Raw genomic sequence first — 20,303 nt, 5'->3', positions numbered from 1 at the left:
TACAATCTCTTTTCTTTAGAGATGAAAAAAATGTGCTCTGGGTTGACACAGCCGGGCTCAGCAGAATATTCTTTTCTTTTTTTAAGTGAGGCAATTGGGGTTAAGTGACTTGCCCAGGGTCACACAGCTAGTAAGTGTTAAGTATCTGAGGCTGGATTTGAACTCAGGTCCTCCTGAATCCAGGGCTGGTGCTTTATCCACTGCGCCACCTAGCTGCCCTCAGCAGAATATTCTTAAATTCTGATCCTTCTGGTGTTAAGCGGTTCACAGCAAATATTTTCTAAGTTTGTCGACCTAGAAATCTCTTTTAACTTAAACTTGTTCAGTGTAAGTCGTCCCTGTTGTTTTGAAACCTGCCTTAGAAAGTAGGTAAGGCAAGGCCAGAATGCCAGCATTTGTGTGGTAGCCATCCCGGTTGGACAAATTGTCAGTATAAATAACATCAGCTAATTTGTACATGGTTATACGTCAAGGTTTTCAGAGGGCTATACACATATTCTCTCACTTGATCCTCACAACAGCCGTGGGAGGGAGATGCTGTCATTGTCTCCATTTGGCAGATGAGGGAACTCAGTTATTTCCACAAAGTTGCAGAGATAGTGAATGTCTGAGGCAGGACAGAGTTGGAGGGGAGGGACCTCAGGAACCACCTCCAGTCCAATCCAGAAACTGAGAGAATCTACGACCAGGCCGGGCACAGTGCCTTGCACATAGTAGGTACTTCTTAAATGTTCAGCTAGGTCGCACCACAGTGGATGGAGCACCAGCCCTTGAGTCAGGAGGACCTGAGTTCAAATCCAGCCTCAGACACTTGACACTTACTAGCTGTGTGACCCTGGACAAGTCACTTAACCCTGATTGCCTACCCCCCAAAATAATGATAATTGAATAGGGAGAGCGAAAGAAACGTGTTTTGGTGCTTCTAGGGAGAGCTGGGTGATGTGGTGCTAGAAGGATTATTCACTCTGCAGTGACCTGGGTTCATCAGATTTGTGCGTGGGGAGCTCAGGTATCTTTATGTTGCAGGGGCATCAGTGACGTCAAAAGATCCGATGGGCGCAGCCCCAGCATAAAACAAAGCACCCACGAGATGGCTTTGAAGTGGGGTTACTTGTTAGGGAGTGTGGTTTGGCTGGCATTCCAGCCGGACATCACCGTACCACCAGGCAGGTTTCAGGTATGATCCAGTGCACGTGTGTGCCCTGTAAACCCCGTCTATGTTGTTGGCCTGTTTCCTTTCATCAGCACCCTAACACGCTGCCTTGGCTGATGTCAAAAGCTCCTTCTCACTCTCTTTATAAAAACAAGAAATAGAACCCCAAAAAGGGAAAGCCCAGGAACTAATTTTCAAATTACATGAGAACAAATAACTAGTTAATGGATATATTGTGGAGCGAGTGTTTTTGGGGGGTTGGATTCCCTTTGGTTTTTCTTTCCCCCTTTTCCCTCCTTCACACCCAATTTTATTCCGGTGGGGCTGGAGAACTCAATGGGTGAAGTCCTGCAGTTTACTGAGCTCAGGTCTTTACTTGGTGACTTTGGGCGAGTCTCTTCCCTTCTCTGGGCCTCAGTTTCCTCATCTGCAGAATGGGTAGATTAGCCCCCTCTCACATGAAATCCTGTGGCCTAATTTACTCTCTTCCCCCTTGCCCTAAAAGCCAACGTTGGTCCAACACAAGCCTGCCACCTAGCGCTCGAATTGGGAACACAGAACTCAAACTGGAGCCTGTCCGTCTGTTGGGCTCTAGTTTGGAGTGACTGGGCTGATGAAATCATTGGGGCTCATAGGGTTGGTTCGGACTTTGCTCCATCCAATGGGCTAGCAAGCCATGGTTTTCAGGAACTTGCCTTGGGGAGAGCCAGGTGACCTTTGGGCACATGCCCCAACCATCCAAGCCCCGTGGGGTTTTAGAAATACGAGGGTGAATGTCCCAGAGGAAGTGCCGAGGTAATAAGGTGACTCACATTCCCCCCGCCCAACACTTTATGAATGAGCAATAGGTGGGAAGCCCATTCACCATGGGGTGTGGTTAGGAGGCATTAACCAGGTTAAGGAGGCCAACGTGTGCACCGTGCACCACCATGCACCGTGGGCTGGGAGGGGGAGGCAGAGATTCCTTTAATTCACAATCCTTGTCCCTGGGTCCGGCCCCCTTGAAAAGTGGGTAGCGGTGGTAGAGGCTCGTATTGGGAAAGCTCTTTTCTTACTCCTAAAGGAAAAAGAAGAACCCACTCTGTGTTAGAAACCATCACCCTTGTGATTCAGATGACGAAAATCTGGAAATTTGTCCCTTAGTGTATGTGTGGGTCTCTGCCCAGCCCAGCTCTCTGGAGGGGAGGCCCAGCCTCTCCCCAGGAGTTTGCTAGACAAACTGGGGCCACGAATAGAAAAACAAAGCTGTCCTTGCCAGCAGGGAGCTTATATTCTTTGGGAAGAAACAGCCCGTGCAAATGTACACAGAGTAAATGGGATGTAACTTGGGGAGAGGGGCACTGGGAGCTGGGGGGTGGGGTGGGGTGGGGAAAGGCCTTGGGAGAGGGCTGGCCTGGGCCCTGAGCATCATCCAGAAAGAAGCTAGAAATCCGCGACTGTTGGCATGTGTGAGGAGAGGGCCAGGTGGGCCTGAGTGAGCCCTGATGGGTCAGGTGCCCATTTGCTGGGGGTAGGGGAGACTCTCTAGGACCTGGAGCCTTCCAGGAGTGAGGGCCACTTCCCCAGCCTCTGGGGAGCCCTGGCTGCTGGAGCCACCACCCTGATTACCCCAACTTCCTTCTACAGCTCCCATGATCCTTGGTCCAGTAACTCAGTCACCCCCACATCCCTTCTCTCTTCCCGACTCTGTGCCACTGCCCGAGCATGGTTCCTTGCAGGGGAGCTAATGCCTGCCAAGGCCAGCCCTGCCCCTTCTCGGCCTCCCCCTTCCTGTGTGAGGATGCCAGGCATTCCTTTGGATGCTTTGTTTTCTCTGGCCGGGCCAGTATGTGACCCTGGAGCTCTGGTTGGCACAAGCAAGGATGGCAGGAGTTAAACTTGTATCATTTAAAAGGCGCCACCTCTGGTCATGCTCTTTATGGCAGTGTATGGAGCTGGAAGCAGGGTCCAGCGGTGGATTTCAGGAAGCGGGAAAAAGTCTGATCAAACATCGGACAGAATTTACACTCTGGGACGCCAGCAATCGCTTCATTCTCGGCCATTGCTTCCGTGGCACCTCGCACACCTCTGGGCACTGTCTGACCAAACGAACCCAGGCCCTCTCTGTCATGTTTAATGATCAGATCTATTAGAAGCTAAAAGCACATAGCAGGTACTTAATACAGGGTTGATTATTAATTAGAAATAACTTTGGCCAGACTTTGAAATTTTTGGTTCAGTTAAGTTTTAGCTTCTTTGATGAATAAAACCAACATCCTTTTTGATTGGATATTCAATAAATGTTTCAAAGATTGACTTCCCTGGGTGCATAGTCTATGGAAATGGGCATGTGCAGACCTTGGTATGGGATGTAAGTCAATGGAGAGGAGGACGGATGTGACAGGAGGAGTACTCAGCAGGTTCACCTCGGCCTCAGGATGAAGTAGGAGTTTGATGGATTCATGAAATTCAGTGTAAAAGACTGAGCAGTCTGTCAAAGGACTTTCTCATCTGGGTTATTGTCATTCTGGCCTTCTTGCTCAGTTCCTCTAGCATGGTCCATTGTCTCCTCCCTCCATACCTTTGCACTGGCAGTGCCCCACACCAGGAACACTACCCACTCATCCTACCTCTTATTTCCCTGACTCCCTTCAGGGCTCAGTACAAATCCTTCCTTCTTCTGAAGGTCTTTCATGGTTCACCAAAGCTCCTCCCAGAGTCCTTTGCCCTCCCAAAGTACCTTCAGTATGTACCTTGTATCTGTTTAGATATTTGCATGTTATCTCCTTAGAATGCAGGCGCCGGAGGGGAGGGACTGCTGTCCATCCTTGTCTTTGTGTCTGGAGATCCCATGTGGTGCCTGGCAAACAGTAATAAATGTTTATTGACTGACTTAGCTGGACTTTCATTTGGTCTGCCAGGGAACTCTCCACAGTTCCAATCCATCTATACCTCAGAGCAAGAGGTTTTCACCTACACACCCCTTTCTGGGGCTGTTTGTTGCCTACATTTCTTATGAAAGGAAATGCTCATTTTTCAGTTAGAGGTTAGCAAAAATGAAGATGCAACTTTTTCCCGTGTGAGGTCACAAACCGCTGGAAATCTCTCCACAGGCCCTTGGACCCCAGGTTAAGACCCCCACCCCGACTTAGAGTCTGAGCCAACAGTGGCTCACACATTAAGGCACTTGTCCAGGGGCACCTAGGTGGCACAGTGGATAAAGAACCGGCCCTGGATTCAGGAGGACCTGAGTTCAAATCCAGCATCAGACACTTGACACTAGCTGTGTGACCCTGGGCAAGTCACTTAACCCTCATTGCCCCACCAAAAAAAAAAAAAGAAAAACACCATACACAGAGCCCAGCATTTGGAGCCAGAGCCCCTGGCAGCCGAGACTAAAGGGGAAACCTACTGGCGTCATGTTCTAATGCAGCAGGTGCTCAGACAACACTTGGGTGGTGGCTGTGGCAAGACATGAGTTCTTTCAAATCCCTGCCAATGCAGCACACAAAGGGTTAAGCTGGTATATTTGAATAATAAAGAGAGATTTTTAAAAAAAAACAAACCCTATCCGAGGGTCCAGATCAGGCCTCCCATCTAGAAACTCCGTGGGTTTGTTTGTTACTGTGACTTGTTAAAGACAGTCAGTGATTCCACATTTGAGACAGTGGAGTTGTCGACCCTCCTTGGCTCCCAGTGGCGTTGAGGCTTGTGTCACTGGAACTTCTTGGTGGGTGCCAGCTCCCTTTATTCAAAAAACAAGGCTGACCTTGTAGAAGAGGCACCTTGGAAAGGACTTGCTTTATGTGAAAGGGAGTTTCTAAGATATCCGTTTTACTTGGGTGGATGATGCCTGAAAAGTGTGTGTGTGTGTGTGTGTGTGTGTGTGTGTGTGTGTGAGAGAGAGAGAGAGAGAGAGAGAGAGAGAGAGAGAGAGAGAGAGAGAGAGAGAGAGAGAGAGAGAGGAGGCAGAGAGAGGGATTGGCACCTGGTTTTTGTTGGTCGTTACTTGGGACAACCACATTCAAAGCATTTGTCTCTCCTGCAGTGAGTTAGCTCAATTATAATCATAACTAGCTTTTATAGAACACTTGAAGGTTTACAGAATGATTTACATGTGAGTCTTTACAACAACTGTGAGGTAGGTGCTATTAATATTTCAATTTACAGATGAAGAAACTGAGGCAGGCAGAGGTGATATGACTTGCTCAGGGTCCCACGGTTAGTAAGTGTCTGAGGCAGAGTTTGAACTTGAGTCTTCCTGAGGAGCCTGACTCTCTATCCTCTGGGGTACAGAGCTGCCTTGGGGAAAGGAAACCCAACTGAAGTGTTTTATCCCCTAAATGTAAATGAACTAATCCATTATTGCTTGAAAGTATTTCATATTCACGTATTAAGTTCTCTCTCTCTCTCTCTCTCTCTCTCTCTCTCTCTCTCTCTCTCTCTCTCTCTCTCTCTCTCCAGGTTGAAGAGAGGCCAGAAAAGGACTTTGCTGAGAAGGTGAGTAGGTTCCAGTAATATTTTTATCTTGCCATTTTAAAAAATTAGGCTTTGTAGCTTTCAGAATTCATGGACTAAGTGGACCAGAAAATGTGTATTATTTGATTTTCAGAGAACAGGAGAAGAGGTGGCTGAGAATTAGATGGGGTTGTGGGAAATCCTGAGTTCTATCGAGTCCTGCTAGGGCATCCCTCTGAGAGTTCCTACCTGTGTTGGGCAGGAGGGTTAGAGCAGGTGGCCAGCCAACCTCAGTTTCCACTGGTAAAAAAAACCACAGTAAAGGGTTGGGATGTGTTTATAATAACTCACGTGAATTCACAAACTGTTTGATCCAGTGGATGGTCAAAGACAATTTTCAGTTCTGAACACAGTTTCTTAAAATATTTTAGGGATCCCGTAACATGCCCAGCTTATCAGCAGCCACGTTGGCCTCTCTGGGCGGAACCTCCTCTCGGAGGGGCAGTGGAGACACCTCCATCTCTGTGGACACCGAGGCCTCCATGAGGGAAATCAAGGTAAGATGTGGCTGAAGGATTTCTGACTCGTGACTGCCATGTTCCTGAAAACCAGCCATCAAGAATAAGGAAAGCATTTCTTTCTCCCTCTGCCTCCCATCATGCTCCCATTGTGTTTCTGTCACTGCATTTGTCCAGAGCCAAATCCAGAATCAGAATAAATCCCTGAGTGGGAAGCCCAACAACTTGTAGTTATAATGGACACCTCAGAAAACGGTGGCCTGCAAGAGTCATGGACAGTGTTCATTCAACTTCTAGTCACAAATGTGCTTCTTCCATCTAAGGCAGATCAATGCCTGGGTTGAGCAGAGATCTGAATAGCCTCATTATTTATATTGAGCACCTACTACTAAGCATTGTGCAGCTAAGTCACTGCACTTAGAAAGATGAGAGCAGGTTCCTGCCATCAGGGAGCTTACAGTCCATCGACAAGCACTTTAAGTGCCTACCATGTGCAAATTATATGAGACACTGGAAATACAGAAACCAAAGAGTTCTTGGTCTCAAGGAACTAACAATAAAATGAGCCACAAGCTCTTATTAAACCTCTACTGTGTGCCAAGTGCTGGGGATTTAAAAAAACAACAAACAACCCACAGTCCTTGCCTTCCAGGAGCCAGCATTTCTCATCATGGAGGGAGAGCCTGGCTGGGAGTAGATGGGGGAGTGGAGGGAACAAGGGGTAACAAAATAGAACTGAACCTGTTTGGAGCCCCAGGCTAAAAGAATGAAACTGAGCCAGAGTTCAAATGGGGCATTCAGCGATCATTTATTAAGTGATTATTAAGAAACAGCCAAGGACAGACTAGATCAAAAGGGCGGAATTCTTCTGTCTTGAAAGAATGTTATTTTAAGATTACTTCAGGAAAAGAACTCTGCCTTCCTTCCAATGTTTTTTGTTCCCTTGAGGCACCATTTCCCAGGGGCCAGAGCTAGAGGGAACCTAACTAGTTTAGTCCAGTTCCCTCCAAGGTAAAACAACCTGCCCAAAGTCATCCGAGTTATAAGTGGCAGAATTGGGATCTGAACCCAGACCCTTGGCCCCAGATCCATCATTGCCTTTGTGCCAAGCAATGCCACAGGAGACTTAAAAAATGTGTTTTCCAAAATACTAAAAACAAGAACACAGAAGTCACATCCTCTCTTCCATGTTCATAGCATCATTTTAATCATGTAAGTTCTGCCCTTTACGAATCTCATCCCTGAGCAGGAAGTGCCAGGACCCCAAAGCCTGTCAGCTCCGAGTTTTGTGTGTGGCCTTTGTCAGTCTGTTCCTGTGACATCCTTTCCCGTTCTTGCCATTTTCTTCAGGAGATCAATGAGTTAAAGGACCAGATTCAGGATGTAGAAGGCAAATATATGCAGGGCCTGAAAGAAATGAAGGTATCCGCGTGGCGGCCGTGTGTGATGATGTTAACCCAGCTAACTCTGTCTGAATTAGAACTGAATCTACATGCTCTTCACCAAAATCACACTGGGGATTGTTCTTAAAAACGTCCTTGAGCGAGGCAGGGATGTCACCCACCCCCGTAGGTTTCCCATTAGTAAGGTCATCTTCCCAAACAGAGCACCTGCATCAGCTCACGTCAAAATGACTTGACAAAAATGGTCACTAACGTGTGTTCACTGGTGCATGCCGGGGGGCAGGGGCGGGGTGGGGGGTGGGGGGTGGGGCTTTTGAAGGCTGGAAAACTCGGTCTTGTTTATCTGCATGTTTGATGGATCCCACTCTTTCCTTTTTTGTGTGTGTGTGAGGCAATTGGGATTAAGTGACTTGCCCAGGGTCACACAGCTAGTAAGTGTCAAATGTCTGAGCCCAGATTTGAACTCAGGTCCTCCTGACTCCAGGGCTGGTGCTCTATCCACTGTGCCACCTAGCTGCCCCAGATCCCACTCTTGACCCCGCACTTCCATTGTATTTACATCCAGAGGATACACCCAGCTTTGGTTACTCACACATTGACCTAGTGGGCTCCCTGAGCCAGCAGAATCGAGGGCTCTTGGCAGACCCCCCAGTGCCAGCACCACATCATAGGCAGAACTAAAATATATTCAGTGGGCCTGAGTGGAGGCTGTCATCACTGCCCTCACCAAAAACCACCCAGCTTGGTGACAGCCCCGTCATCAGCACGCCTGGAGATGGGTCAGAAATGCCGAGCCGTCCCCTTACGGGAGCAGCCCCCAGTCTGTGTTCCCCTGACTTTCTTGGGGGCACTTTGGCAGCTTTCAGGCGCGAAAGTGTTGAGGCCCAGGTCTCACTCCCGTGAGCCTCCTGTGCTCCTTTGTGGCTTGACCTGAGGGCTTCTCAGGAAGTGGATTTAGTCAAGAGAAGTCAGGTCAGAGCCTTTGAAATGACCTTGGACGTGCAGAGTCCATGAGGTCGTCTGGAAAGCTCTGTTAGACGTAGACTAGTGCAGGATTCTATCTTGTTTGGCTTTTCCTTCTGAGGAGCTTAACTGAGGATATCATGACCTAGCGATGGCCTGTGAGTGATTGGATGATGGGGTGAGACCTGAAGGTGATTGGAGGAGCCACTGAGGCCCATCCTGTTGTATTAGCTGAGAGAAACGAGGGGGTCACACAGCCAGCTGTATTGTTGTATTCAAGACCAAGATAGACATTCCAACACAGGGTGTGGAAATATAGGCTGGGTGGAAAGTTCTATGCCCATCATTTTAATGAAAATATTTCATGAATTGGCAGATGTCTTAGTTCCTACCCAGCAGGTACCTACAGATCTTGGGATCACAGGTCTACAGCTGGAGGAGACCCGAGGGCTCCTCTCATTATCCCAGCCCCTTCATCTGACCAGTAAGAGAAACTGAGGCCCAAAGAGATCAGATGATGTGCCCCAAGGTCCCGCAGGGAGGAGGTGGCATCATTGAGGCCGTGCTCTCTGGCTCTCCAAGGCTCTTATCTAGAGCTTTCTCACTCTGTCCTGGCATAGCTTCCAGGGAATTGGGAGCCCTTTCCATTTTGTAGCTGTCTGCCATCTTGATGAACGTGTGAACTGTTTTCATCCCCAGATGCTGGGTCATTAAAAACTAAATATCTAACTGGTAGGATATTGGCCCTGATATAGCACCTTGAAAAGCAGGAAACGACACACTTCAAATTCCTCTTTGTGATGGATTCCGTTCAAGAAACAGGGTCTAGATTTGAGACCACATTAAACCTTTTTTTTTTTTTTTTTTTTGGTGAGGTAATTGGGGTTAAGTGACTTGCCCAGGGTCACACAGCCAGTAAGTGTCAAGTGTCTGAGGCCAGATTTGAACTCAGGTCCTCCTGACTACAGGGCCGGTGCTCTATCCACTGCACCACCTAGCTGCCTCCACGTTACGCCTTTTAAAGAGTATTTTCCTCCCTGGGCATGTTTAACTCTTTGCTGAACAGTGATTGGAAGTCCTATGTCATTGCATTTCTAATTGATTTTTTTTTCAGTTATTAGATTAAAGATCTAACACGCTGTTCCCTCCCTCCTCTACCCCCAAAGATGAACTTCCCAAGAAATATCCAACTAATTATGGTCTTCGGGTTTAATCTCTCCCTTTGGTTCCTAATTATGGTGTGGTTTCCACAGGATTCCCTTGCTGAGGTCGAGGAGAAATACAAGAAGGCCATGGTTTCTAATGCTCAATTAGACAATGAAAAGATGAACTTCATGTACCAGGTTGACACCCTAAAGGATGCACTGTTAGAACTGGAAGAACAGTTGGCTGAGTCTCGAAGACAATATGAAGAAAAAAACAAAGTAAGGAAGGCGCCATCTTGCATGGCTGGACCTTTGACCCTAGTGGACTCTTGGAAAAGGGAAAAGGGGAGAAAGAGAATGGGGCCACCTCAGATAGGGTTTTAGAGCCTGTGGCCAAGTCAGGGCTATTTATTCTAAAAATAAAACCCACTGGGTCCTTGGCCCTTCCCCTTTCCCCTCCCCTCAACCTACCCCCACTGAACACATGGATTTCTGGGAAATGTTTTCATTGGCACTTAAGCACAAATCTGATTTTTCCGCAATAAAATGACAGATTCTTTTTGTAATCCTGAAATTGTTTTTCCAAGGGCAAAAAGGGCACTTTCTGATGATATTTCCTTCCCTTTCTTTTATCACATTGTTAGGAAACAGTGTTCTTCTATTGAAGAATACAGACTTTAGAAGGCTCATGGAGGAGCAAACTTTTAAAACATTATTGGGAAGTGGAGGCGAAGAGGACCCGGTGGCTGGGGTGTGGGGGAGAAGTCCCAGATTCTTGCCATGGCTGAGAGATGAGAGGCGTCTGAGCTGAGCTCTCCTTAGGTGGAGGTTTGGGGTTCATGGTCCTGCCCGGAGGGATGAAGGTGATTGCCCCCGCAGAGATTTTACAGGATGAGGAGGTTATCTCAGGAGAGAGCTTCCTGGGGTGTGGGGGGAGAAGGCAGCTGAGAAATTAGGAGGTCATTTCTCACATGAAAGGATGAGCTAGCAACAAAGATGTGCTTTACAGATGAAGAAACCAAGGCTGAGATAGGTCAAGTGACTTGCTCAGGGACACCTAGCTAGTAAGGCAAGATTTGAACTCGGGTTTTACTGACTCCAAATCTAGTGTTCTATCCATGACAGCCCTGACATGCCCAGGGTAAATAAGCTTAGAAATAGTCACAACATTAATGGCTAACAATGAGCCCAAGGGTTCTTCCTTCAACTCATTTGTGTCCTTGACCCTCTTGTTGGGCAGTCTGGTGATTCCAATGAGCTCCTTCTCAGAGTCATGGTTTTTAAATGCATAAAACAAAAAACGAAAAAGAATAGAACACTATTAATCATTAATAAAATAATAAGACAGCATTCCAGAGCAATCCAATGCTATTGAAATCCAGACCCCTCCCTATTTTTAATTTTTTTTAATTTTTATTTTAGTGAGGCAATTGGGGTTAAGTGACTTGCCCAAGGTCACACAGCTAGTAAGTGTCAAGTGTCTGGGGCCGGATTTGAACTCAAGTCCTCCTGAATCCAGGGCCGGTGCTTTATCCATTGCACCATCTAGCTGCTCCGCCCTGTCGCTATTTTTTTTTTTTTTGCAGGGCAATGGGGGTTAAGTGACTTGCCCAGGGTCACACAGCTAGTAAGTGTCAAGTGTCTGAGGCCGAATTTGAACTCAGGTCCTCCTGAATCCAGGGCCGGTGATTTATCCACTGTGCCACCTAGCCACCCCCGTCACTATTTTTTAAAATGAGTTCACAGATGCCGAGTTAAGAGCCCCTGCTTTTGTGCTTCCTTTTTGCTAAAAGCCCTTTTGTCCTAATGACCCTGTGAAGGAATTATTCAGCCAATATTCGCAAAGCTCCTACTGTGTGTCGGGCCTTAGGGATGCTGAGAACAAATCAGTGACAGCAACAGAAGCCAAAAGAGCCCCCACCTCACGGAGTCCACCTTCTCTTCTTCATGTTTGTCCTTTACAGGAGTTCGAAAGGCAGAAACATGCCCACAGTGTGTTGCAATTTCAGTTTGCTGAAGCCAAAGAGGCCTTAAAACAACGAGAGGAGATGCTCGCAGTAAGTACCTTACTCCCTGTGTCTCCCTTTTTTGCCCCAGGGCTGGGTCACCCAGTGAGGGCCAAGAACAGCAGCTTCACCAAAGGTTTGAGGAGAAATGAAGAGTTTGGACTCATCTGGAGCCCTCACCCCATGGGCATCCAGGGTTTGGGTGGATTGTTTCTAAATACATTTTTATTGATAGTTTTAATAATCATTTTTTGGTTGGTCTCGTTTTTGCATTGCTTAAATTTCCCCCTTTACCCAGATGCCAGTTTTTTAAATGGCAAATGCTCGCAAGTTTCTTAGTGGTTACAATGAGTGGATTCACCTGGGCCTGTGTCCAAGCAGCTGTTGCTTCCTGGGTTTCCTTTGGGGGTAAGGGAGAGGGATGGGTGAGGCTGCACCCGCCTACCCAGCCCATTCCAAACCTAGAGCAGGCACTTCACAAAGATTTATCGAATTGAACCCAACCTTTCCCTGGGTTATTAAAAGACGGGGTCTCCCTATCTCACCCACGACCCGATACCGCTGCTGCTCTGGCCTCCTCAGGCAACCTGGTGGCCCACCATTCCCGTGGGCTCACCCTCCTGATAGCAGACACCTGGTTGGCTTAGCCCATTGGCCTTCAGAATTCCCTTGCTCAAGAAATCTGCCAGCCATGGCCTCCACAGTGGCTGGAATGGGGGAGGGGGGGGGCACCAGAATCCTCGTGCAGTTGAGAAACCAGATTATACTGTTTAGGCCCTTTGCCTGGCTAGCGTGGAGGACCCACTGTTGACCCAATGCTGTGACATCAGGAAGGACCCTCTCTCTCCTGCTGCTCTTGGAAGGCCTTTTGGGGTCCTCGGCCTTTCCTTTCTGCCTGTTTAATCCTTCGTCTGCTTTCTGTCTTCTCTGCTCCTGTCCCTCAGGAAATCCGGCAACTGCAGCAGAAACAAGAAAGTTATATCAGGGATGTTTCTGATCTTCAGGAAACAATAGAATGGAAAGACAAAAAGATAGGGGTAGGAACCTCTCAACTCTTTGGAAATGTGTTTGAACAAACTGCCTGCTTAACCACCCTGTGAAAAAAATGGACTTTCTTTTAAAGACAGCATATGTACGCCCACGTTACTCAATGATTAGGGCTCTGTGCATGAATGAACCTCCCAGAATTAACCTTTAATTCCCAAGTGACTTCAGGAAAGCGGGGAAGGCCTAATTTTGTTTCAGCATGAAGACTCACTTGGTGAGGTGGGAAGAGCGTGGGATTGGGAGTCAGAAGGCCTGGGTTTAGATCTGCTTCCCCATTTGGGCCTCAGTTTCCTTTTCTGTAAAATGAAGGAGCTAGACTAGATGACCTCCAGGGTCCCTTCATGCCTAAGTTCCCAAGTCTTTAGAGCGCTGGGTGGTGACCCCCATGTCATTGGATTACCAACACCCAAGTGGTGATCATTGAAGAGAGCTCTGTCTCAGGTGGGAGGGAGCTCACCATCACTGGAAGTATCCAAGCCTGGCCGTTTGTTGGGGGTGTAGTTCAGAAACTATTTTTTCAGCTATGGCTTGGACCAGCTGGCTTCGGAGGTACCCTCCAGTGCTGAAATTCTGAGGTTCTCTTTTCCACAACGTTTCCTTTACTTTTGCATCATCTCAGCTGATAATAATAGCAATAGTAATAATAATAATGGCTAACATTTATAGCACTCAATTTAAATCCATTTTCTAGCTATTAATTAGTAGCACTTTCAGATTGGCAGCTCATTTGACCAAATGAGATCATAAGCAAATAGAAGAGAGACATGGGGACAAAGCCCTGCAGGCCACTGTCTTTTCCTCCAAAAGTTCATGCTTGGGAGAAAAGTGGATCTACCTGGAGGTTACAGCTAAGAAGACTGTTAGCACAATTCGTCCACCCAGTGACCCAAGTTGGTAGACATTGCTGCCATAACTAGACCCATTTTACAGATGAGTACCCAGATGCAGAGAGATGGAGGGATTTATCCAGGATCGTTACCCCCCCGCATCCCCCCACCGCCACCCCCTCTACCCCCACACCTCCCGCCCTGCCGCAGAAGCCAGGCCTCCCCTGACTCTGGAGTCCAGTGTCCCCCCCCCACCCCTGCCATTCCCCACTGCCATACAAGTATGGATGAAAGTGGTGACCTGCTGTGTAACTCTTAATAGACCCTTGAAGGCAGCGGAGCATTTGGCCATTGGTGGATAAACATGCAAGTGTGAGTGACCTTAACTTACTCATTCAGTAACTCACTCAAGAAGTTATTGTGGTTTGAATCCTGTGGTGCGATGGAGACAGAGCTGGGCTCAGAGCCAGCTCAAGTCCTGGGTTTGTGTCCTGCCTCTGGCACAGACTAGCTGTGTGACTCAGCACAAGTCCCCACCTCCTGCCCCCAACCCACCAAGACAGGAAGGAGCTAAGCAGGTGCTAGCCTGCATCATAGAGGGAGTTCCTTCACCTGGAGCTCCTGAAAGTGAAGACACCACAGGTCAAATCCAAAATAAAACCAAACCAAATATCTGCAAAAATATAGACAGACGGTCCCCAAAGTCCTGGGGCAGTTTTAAGCTTTAATAGCATCAAAGTCAACTAAGACTTTTTGGAGATGGATGGATCATGGATAGATGAGTAAAGAGAGAGAGTGGGTGATATCTGTGCATATATACGAAGATAGGTAGATAAATGATAGACTGATAAGTAAACAGAGAGAAAGGTAGATGATAGGGAAATAGAGGTGATGGATGGATAGATAGTTCATAATATCTTGTGCATGTGCATATATACAGATATGTATGCGTAGATAATGCTTGTGTGAATATAAATAGATGTATATATACATAGACAGGTGACTAGATGATACATTGACAAATAGGTAAATAGACAAACAGACACAGAGAAAGATAGATAAATGATAGATAACTAGTGTAGATAGATAGGTAAAGAGATAGAGAAATAACGTATGTAGGGGCAGCTAGGTGGCACAGTGGATAGAGCACTGGCCCTGGATTCAGGAGGACCTGAGTTCAAATCCACCCTCAGACACTTGACACTTACTAGCTGTGTGACCCTGGGCAAGTCACTTAACCTCATTGCCCCACAGAAAGAAAAGAAGGAAGGAAGGAAGGGAAAGAAATAATGTGTTTGTCTAATAGAAAGATAGACATCGTATGTGATGCTCAAGAGAGACTTCCCAAATCAATGCTGAGCCCAAATATGTGAGTTTTATGGGAGACTAACTCCCGAGTTCACCCTTTGGGGGCTGAGAACCTTCCTTTGGCAGCCTGGGGAAGCCTGTGGAGCCCTTCTTAGGATCATGTTTTTAAGCACATAAAATGTGTAGGATTACAGAAGACAATATCGAAATCTAGCCATCAAAACATCTTTTTGTTGTTGTTTTTAAGTTCACACATCCCAGGGGAAGAGCCCCCACCAATAGCCATCCTTCTCTGTTATTGGCCACGTAGCCAGGCTTTCATCATCTCTCATCCCCAGGCTGTGAAGAAAGCTGTAGCATTTCTGTAAGCTGGGCAGTGTTAGGGATAGGGAATGGACATGTGATTTCATTGGTATAGGGAACTCCTGGGTAAGGAGACTGCCTCTCCCAGTGCAGATTGTTGCCTTCTCAGAGACATTGTACATATTCTTAGACAGCAGCCTGTAACACTAAGGTTAAGTGACCTGCTCAGGGTCACAAGGCCAGGATGTGTCAGAGGTTGGATTTGAACCCAGGTCTTCCTGATATGGAGGCCAGCTCACTATCTGCTACACCAGTCTGCCCCAGGCCAAGGTAAAGATGATGGCGATGCACCCTCTGCTCCCCATGTCCCTGAGGAATATTACCACCGCTCCAGAAATGTAGGCATCTTCCCCTTCTCCAGTACTCCCCCCACCTCTGCCTTACTTAGATTGGATGCCATGATTAACTAGACCCATATTTTTCACCTGTCCTAGCTAGTACCTCAGTGCTTAAGACCTTCTTAGACTCTGAGCCTGCTTCTCTTCCTAATGTTTCTGAAATCACCTCTGCTTGTCTCTACCTTCCTCTCGTGTCTCTGCCTTTTCTCTGGATGCCCCACAACCGCCTCAGGCGTTAGAGAGGCAGAAAGAGTACTTTGATTCCATCCGGAGTGAACGGGATGACCTTCGTGCTGAAGCGATCCTGCTGAAGGAGGAGCTGAAGGTACGGTGCCAAGATACGTCACCATCTTCCTGAAGGCAGCCAAGGGCCTGAATAGCCACGGTGCTTGGACGCCAGCTGGGGGGTCTCAGAGGTCCTTCTGGGTGACTCATTTCCAGTCTTTGGGGCAAGCTGGAGGTCAGCTTAGGCTGATAAGCCCACGGGCAGCCTCTCCACAGTCAGTGTTGGTGGGAAGCCTTCCATGCTTAGAGATGTGTAAACTGCCTGTGATTTTAATTTCCAAGTTTCATAGGATAGTTATCTATAAAATAAAGGGGTTGGATTCCATAGTCTTCTGCTCCCTTCCAGCTCTGAACAAGAGAGCCAGAGCCAGCTGGTGGCACAGTGAATGGAGCTCGGGCCTGCCATCAGGAGAACTCAGGCCTCAGACACTTACTGCCTGTGTGACCCTGGGCAAGTCACTTCACCTCTGGCTGCCTCAATTTCCTGAACTGTAAGATAAGGACTCGTAACAGCACCTACTTCCCAGACTTGTTCTGAGAATGAGATGAGATCACTGTAAAGTGCTTAGCCCAGTGCCTGGCACATAGTAGGTGCTGTTGTTGTGCAGGTCATTTCAGTCATGTCCCACTCTCTGTGACCCATTGGGGGTTTTCTCGGCAGGAATACTGGAAGGTTCACCATTTCCTTCTCCAACTCATTTGACAGAGGAAGAAACTGAGGCAAACAGGGTGAAGGGACTGGCCCAGGGTCACACAGCTAGGGAGTGTCTGAGGCCAGATTTGAACTGAGGAACATGAGCCTTCCTAACCGTGCCCAGGGTTAGGCCCAGGCCCATAACTCTATGCTCTGTGGTGCCCCCCCACTTCCTGAGGGTTATCCCTGTCACTCACCAATCCTCTCACCCAGGTTAGCTTCTCATGCTGTTTCCTGACAGCCTCAGCTGTTTCTTGGAATTATGTTCAAGGCCTTTGACGATCCAGCATGTGCTGTCTTCTAAGATTTACCCCATTCCTGCCTCTCTTGGGTTTCTCCCTTCCCAGTACCTAAAATGTGAAGCTCACTGTCCCCTGCAATGCTCTGAAATTTCCAGCCTACGTGCTTTTGCACACACTGTGCCTCTTGCCTAGAATTGTCCTTTCCATTTCCTTCTCCTGTCGAATTCCAACCTATCTTTGAGGTCTAATATGTGTACAGTTGTCATTAGTTGTTTGTTTTTATCGTTAATTATATTGGAATGTGGAGGATTGCCCATTGAAACAAATCTAGAACCTAGCATTCAAATGAATGGGATGGACTAAAGTACCCGGTGGTTTCGTGTAATCTGAAGCCTCAGATTTAGGTAATTTTCAGTGTGGGGTTTGGTTAGCTTGCCTGCCTGTGCCAAAACCAATGGCATAAACTGAATGATCCTATGAATAAGCTAGCATTATACATTTATGACTAAGAGACAACTAGTGGTCAAGTGTGGTATTGCTACTTATATCAAATAAACATTTAAATCCTCCAGCAAATGAAGGTAAGGAGGTGCTCAGCTAATGGTCCACTTGGGGAGTTTCCCCAACACAAGCACAAGTATCTTTGATAGAGGTAAAGGGATGATCAGTGAGGAAAATGACGGTAATGTCCTGGCATTGGAAAAATGGCTGAGAGTCTCCCCCCCCCCGCCCCCACCCCACCCCTCAGCAGGCAGAGGCCTGCTCATGTAGGCCCTTGTTTGGTAGGGACAAGCCCCGATATTAAATTCTCTCTTTTAGTTGTGAAGGACTGAGCTGATTAGTTTGGGTTTTTAAATACAACTACATCCCAGTTAGTGTAAATACCGAATCCCCTGAATTGGTCACAGGTGTTCAAATGTTCACTTTTTCTACTTAAAAGTATATAAAATATGACCATTGTGGCTCTAGCCCAATCGGAAAATGCAGCGAAAATTCAAATAATATGACCCCTTTCAGGGGGGATTTGTTTTTCCACTTAACAAGAGAGATTAGTGCATTTTATAATGGATGGTAAAGGGGAAGTAAATTGACTTTATATCAGTTTTCTTGGTAATGAGATTTGCCAAAAGATAATTAATTCCATATGTGGAGGCTTACCTTCATGGGCATGATTAGACCTGGATTGAAGAACTGAAGTTAGATGGAACCCATCCAATTGACAACTAGATAAAAAGGGAACAACACATCCTAGAACAGTTTGCAAATGCTAATAGAATTTTTTTTTCATTTTAAGGTGTTTTATTGTAACCAATCCCTTCATATGAGCAGTTTGTTTAGAGAGTACCATCTTCCACAGTTTTCTAGAAGAGACTGATTGATATTACTTCATGAATATAACAGTGATCCTGTCTTGTCCACAGAAACATGGAATAATACTGAATTCTGAAATCACTACCAATGGAGAGCCTCTAGATAATCTAAGTCACATGAGCCACCTGGGATCTCCCAAGCTGTCACAAGAGGAAACAAATACCCTCAAGTCATCCAGCGATGGGACACTTGGTAAGAACTTGCTGCTTCCTGGGTCTTTTCCTCCTTCTAGTCTTCATTTATTCACCTTCTGTGCTTGATTGGAATCAAAGCCATCCATCATCACTCAGTCAGTTCACTAATCACGCCGCATGCCACCGTGTTGTCACTTTCTGTGCATTGTGCCGCTAAATAGTTCTGATTACCTGCATATATTGTCATGCCACATTTTTTCACTAGCAATCATGGATGGCCAGGTGTAGATTTCCCTTGTTCCTGAACCCAAACAAGACTGGGAAGCAAGTGACCAAAACTCCCAGATGAAAGTACAATTATACATAGGCATCTCTAATATCTAAGTTTTCTTTAACTAACTTATCTCTAGTTCATAGAGGAATAAAGAACAGTCGAATGATGACAGAGGCATAGGACAAAGTCACTTACTAGAATTTTCCCATCTAAGATTCTAGTTAGAGTACAGTGCATTGTGAGAGTCCAAGCTATTCCTTAATCAGATACAGTAAAGAATACTTCACCATTCCAAAAACACAAACGTAGGAGATCCCGAAGGTCCCGGATAACACTGACATTTTGTGACTGTGATTCTGGGCTTCCATAAGCATTGTGGAACCAGCCCTATTATTCAGGAAGCAACAGCTGGAAGAAGTCTGCATGCAGCATTCTTCCTTCTTTGCCAGAACTGACATTATTATTATACCCAGGATGGTTTGCCCTCTGAAGGCAGTGTGGGAGTGGGAATCTAAGAGGCTGTGAGAGCTTAGCACTGTTTACCCAATCTGAGGGAGTTGGTGACTTGTGTTCTTCACTGGTCACAAACCAATCCCAGTTCTCTCCAGAACATAGATGCCCCTTTGAGAATCTGAGCTAAATTTTGAATTAGCCTTCAGAAGGTAGCAGGTGCCTCAATCTGTAACCTGGAGGAGTCTTCTGAAGATGCTAGTTAGTGACTTTTTTATGGCAACAGAATCATCATTTTATTGTAAGCCAGCTGGCAGAGCATGGCAGTGTCCATCTCATAGAAATGGGGACCAGAAGGCCATGCGACAAGATCCCAGTGGGATGCCCAGTGGTTTCATTTTCAAATGTAACATTACTTATGTTTTACTGTATTTTATGTATTTTGCTAAATATTTCCCAATTACACTTTAATTTGGTTCTGGCCACGCTTGAAAGTGTTGTGGGCCACATATTTGGCATGTCTGGTATGGTGGATAAAGCACTGGACTTGGAATAAAACATGAGTTCAGATCCTACTTAAGACACTTAACTAGCTCTCTGCCCCTGGACAAGTCATTTAACTCCTCTGTGCCTCAGTTTCCTCATCTGTAAAAATGAGGATACTGCACTGCATGGCCACTGAGGCCCTTTCCATCTCTACGTCTATGATCCTGTCATTGTAATTTTCCACTGGGAATATTTCACTCCCTTCCTGTTCAATTCTGGAAATATGAAAGCCCAAAGACAAAAGAATATAGATTCTAAGCATATGTCCAACTGGAAATCTAGAGTTTCTGACTTTTTTGGAGGAGATAGAACTTGTCGAAGGAAGCCGAATAGCTGGCTTTTTCCCCCTTCCCTTGAAGGCAAATGACCATTCAGGGAGAAATAGCCGGCTACTGTCTCTGGTCTGAAAGTGCATTTTATGAATCTCTATCAGCAGGTAACTTGCTGACGTGCTAGAAAAGCCTGCAGGCTCAGTGACCAGGGGAGTCCTTGATCCTTGGGTTTTAAGCATCCTTGTGTTTTAAAGAATTTGGTTTATTTGTCTTTTCAAAGCGTCCAAGAACAAATGCCAAGCCACTCCTGCTTAAGGCAGGAGTGTGGGGTTCGGAGGCCTGGAACTGTTTACCAAGTATCCTTTCTGGCAGTGAGCTGGCCACAATCTTATGCAGAGTACCCTAGATGGGTACCCCAGAAGTACCTCCACTCTTCTTCCCTTTTCCTTAGAGAACAGAGCCAAATGTTTGAGAACAGAAATTAAGGAAAGAAGCAGAAAATGGATAACGACAGAATGATCCCCATG

The 20,303-nt window shown here is 46.6% G+C and overlaps 1 protein-coding gene across 13 annotated transcripts in view; it reads left to right on the top strand.

Moving 5' to 3' along the window:
• Positions 1–20,303, top strand: part of LRRFIP1 (LRR binding FLII interacting protein 1) — a 199,956-nt gene that overhangs the window by 164,286 nt on the left and 15,367 nt on the right. For 10 of the 13 annotated variants that reach the window (XM_044001588.1, XM_044001587.1, XM_044001586.1 and 7 more), the window contains 8 exons: positions 5,597–5,632; positions 6,022–6,147; positions 7,459–7,530; positions 9,728–9,898; positions 11,584–11,676; positions 12,570–12,662; positions 15,741–15,833; positions 18,151–18,292. In XM_044001588.1, coding sequence (XP_043857523.1) covers positions 5,597–5,632; positions 6,022–6,147; positions 7,459–7,530; positions 9,728–9,898; positions 11,584–11,676; positions 12,570–12,662; positions 15,741–15,833; positions 18,151–18,292 — 826 coding nt within the window. The remainder of the gene's footprint in view (positions 1–5,596; positions 5,633–6,021; positions 6,148–7,458; positions 7,531–9,727; positions 9,899–11,583; positions 11,677–12,569; positions 12,663–15,740; positions 15,834–18,150; positions 18,293–20,303) is intronic. The other 3 variants (XM_044001585.1, XM_044001584.1, XM_044001583.1) reach the window with 1 other exon arrangement.

The sequence above is a fragment of the Dromiciops gliroides genome, chromosome 4 (genome assembly GCF_019393635.1).
Source record: "Dromiciops gliroides isolate mDroGli1 chromosome 4, mDroGli1.pri, whole genome shotgun sequence".
NCBI classification, from domain to species: domain Eukaryota; kingdom Metazoa; phylum Chordata; class Mammalia; order Microbiotheria; family Microbiotheriidae; genus Dromiciops; species Dromiciops gliroides.
The sequence above is the reverse complement of the archived record's forward strand: the minus strand, read 5'-3'. Positions and strand labels throughout refer to the sequence as shown.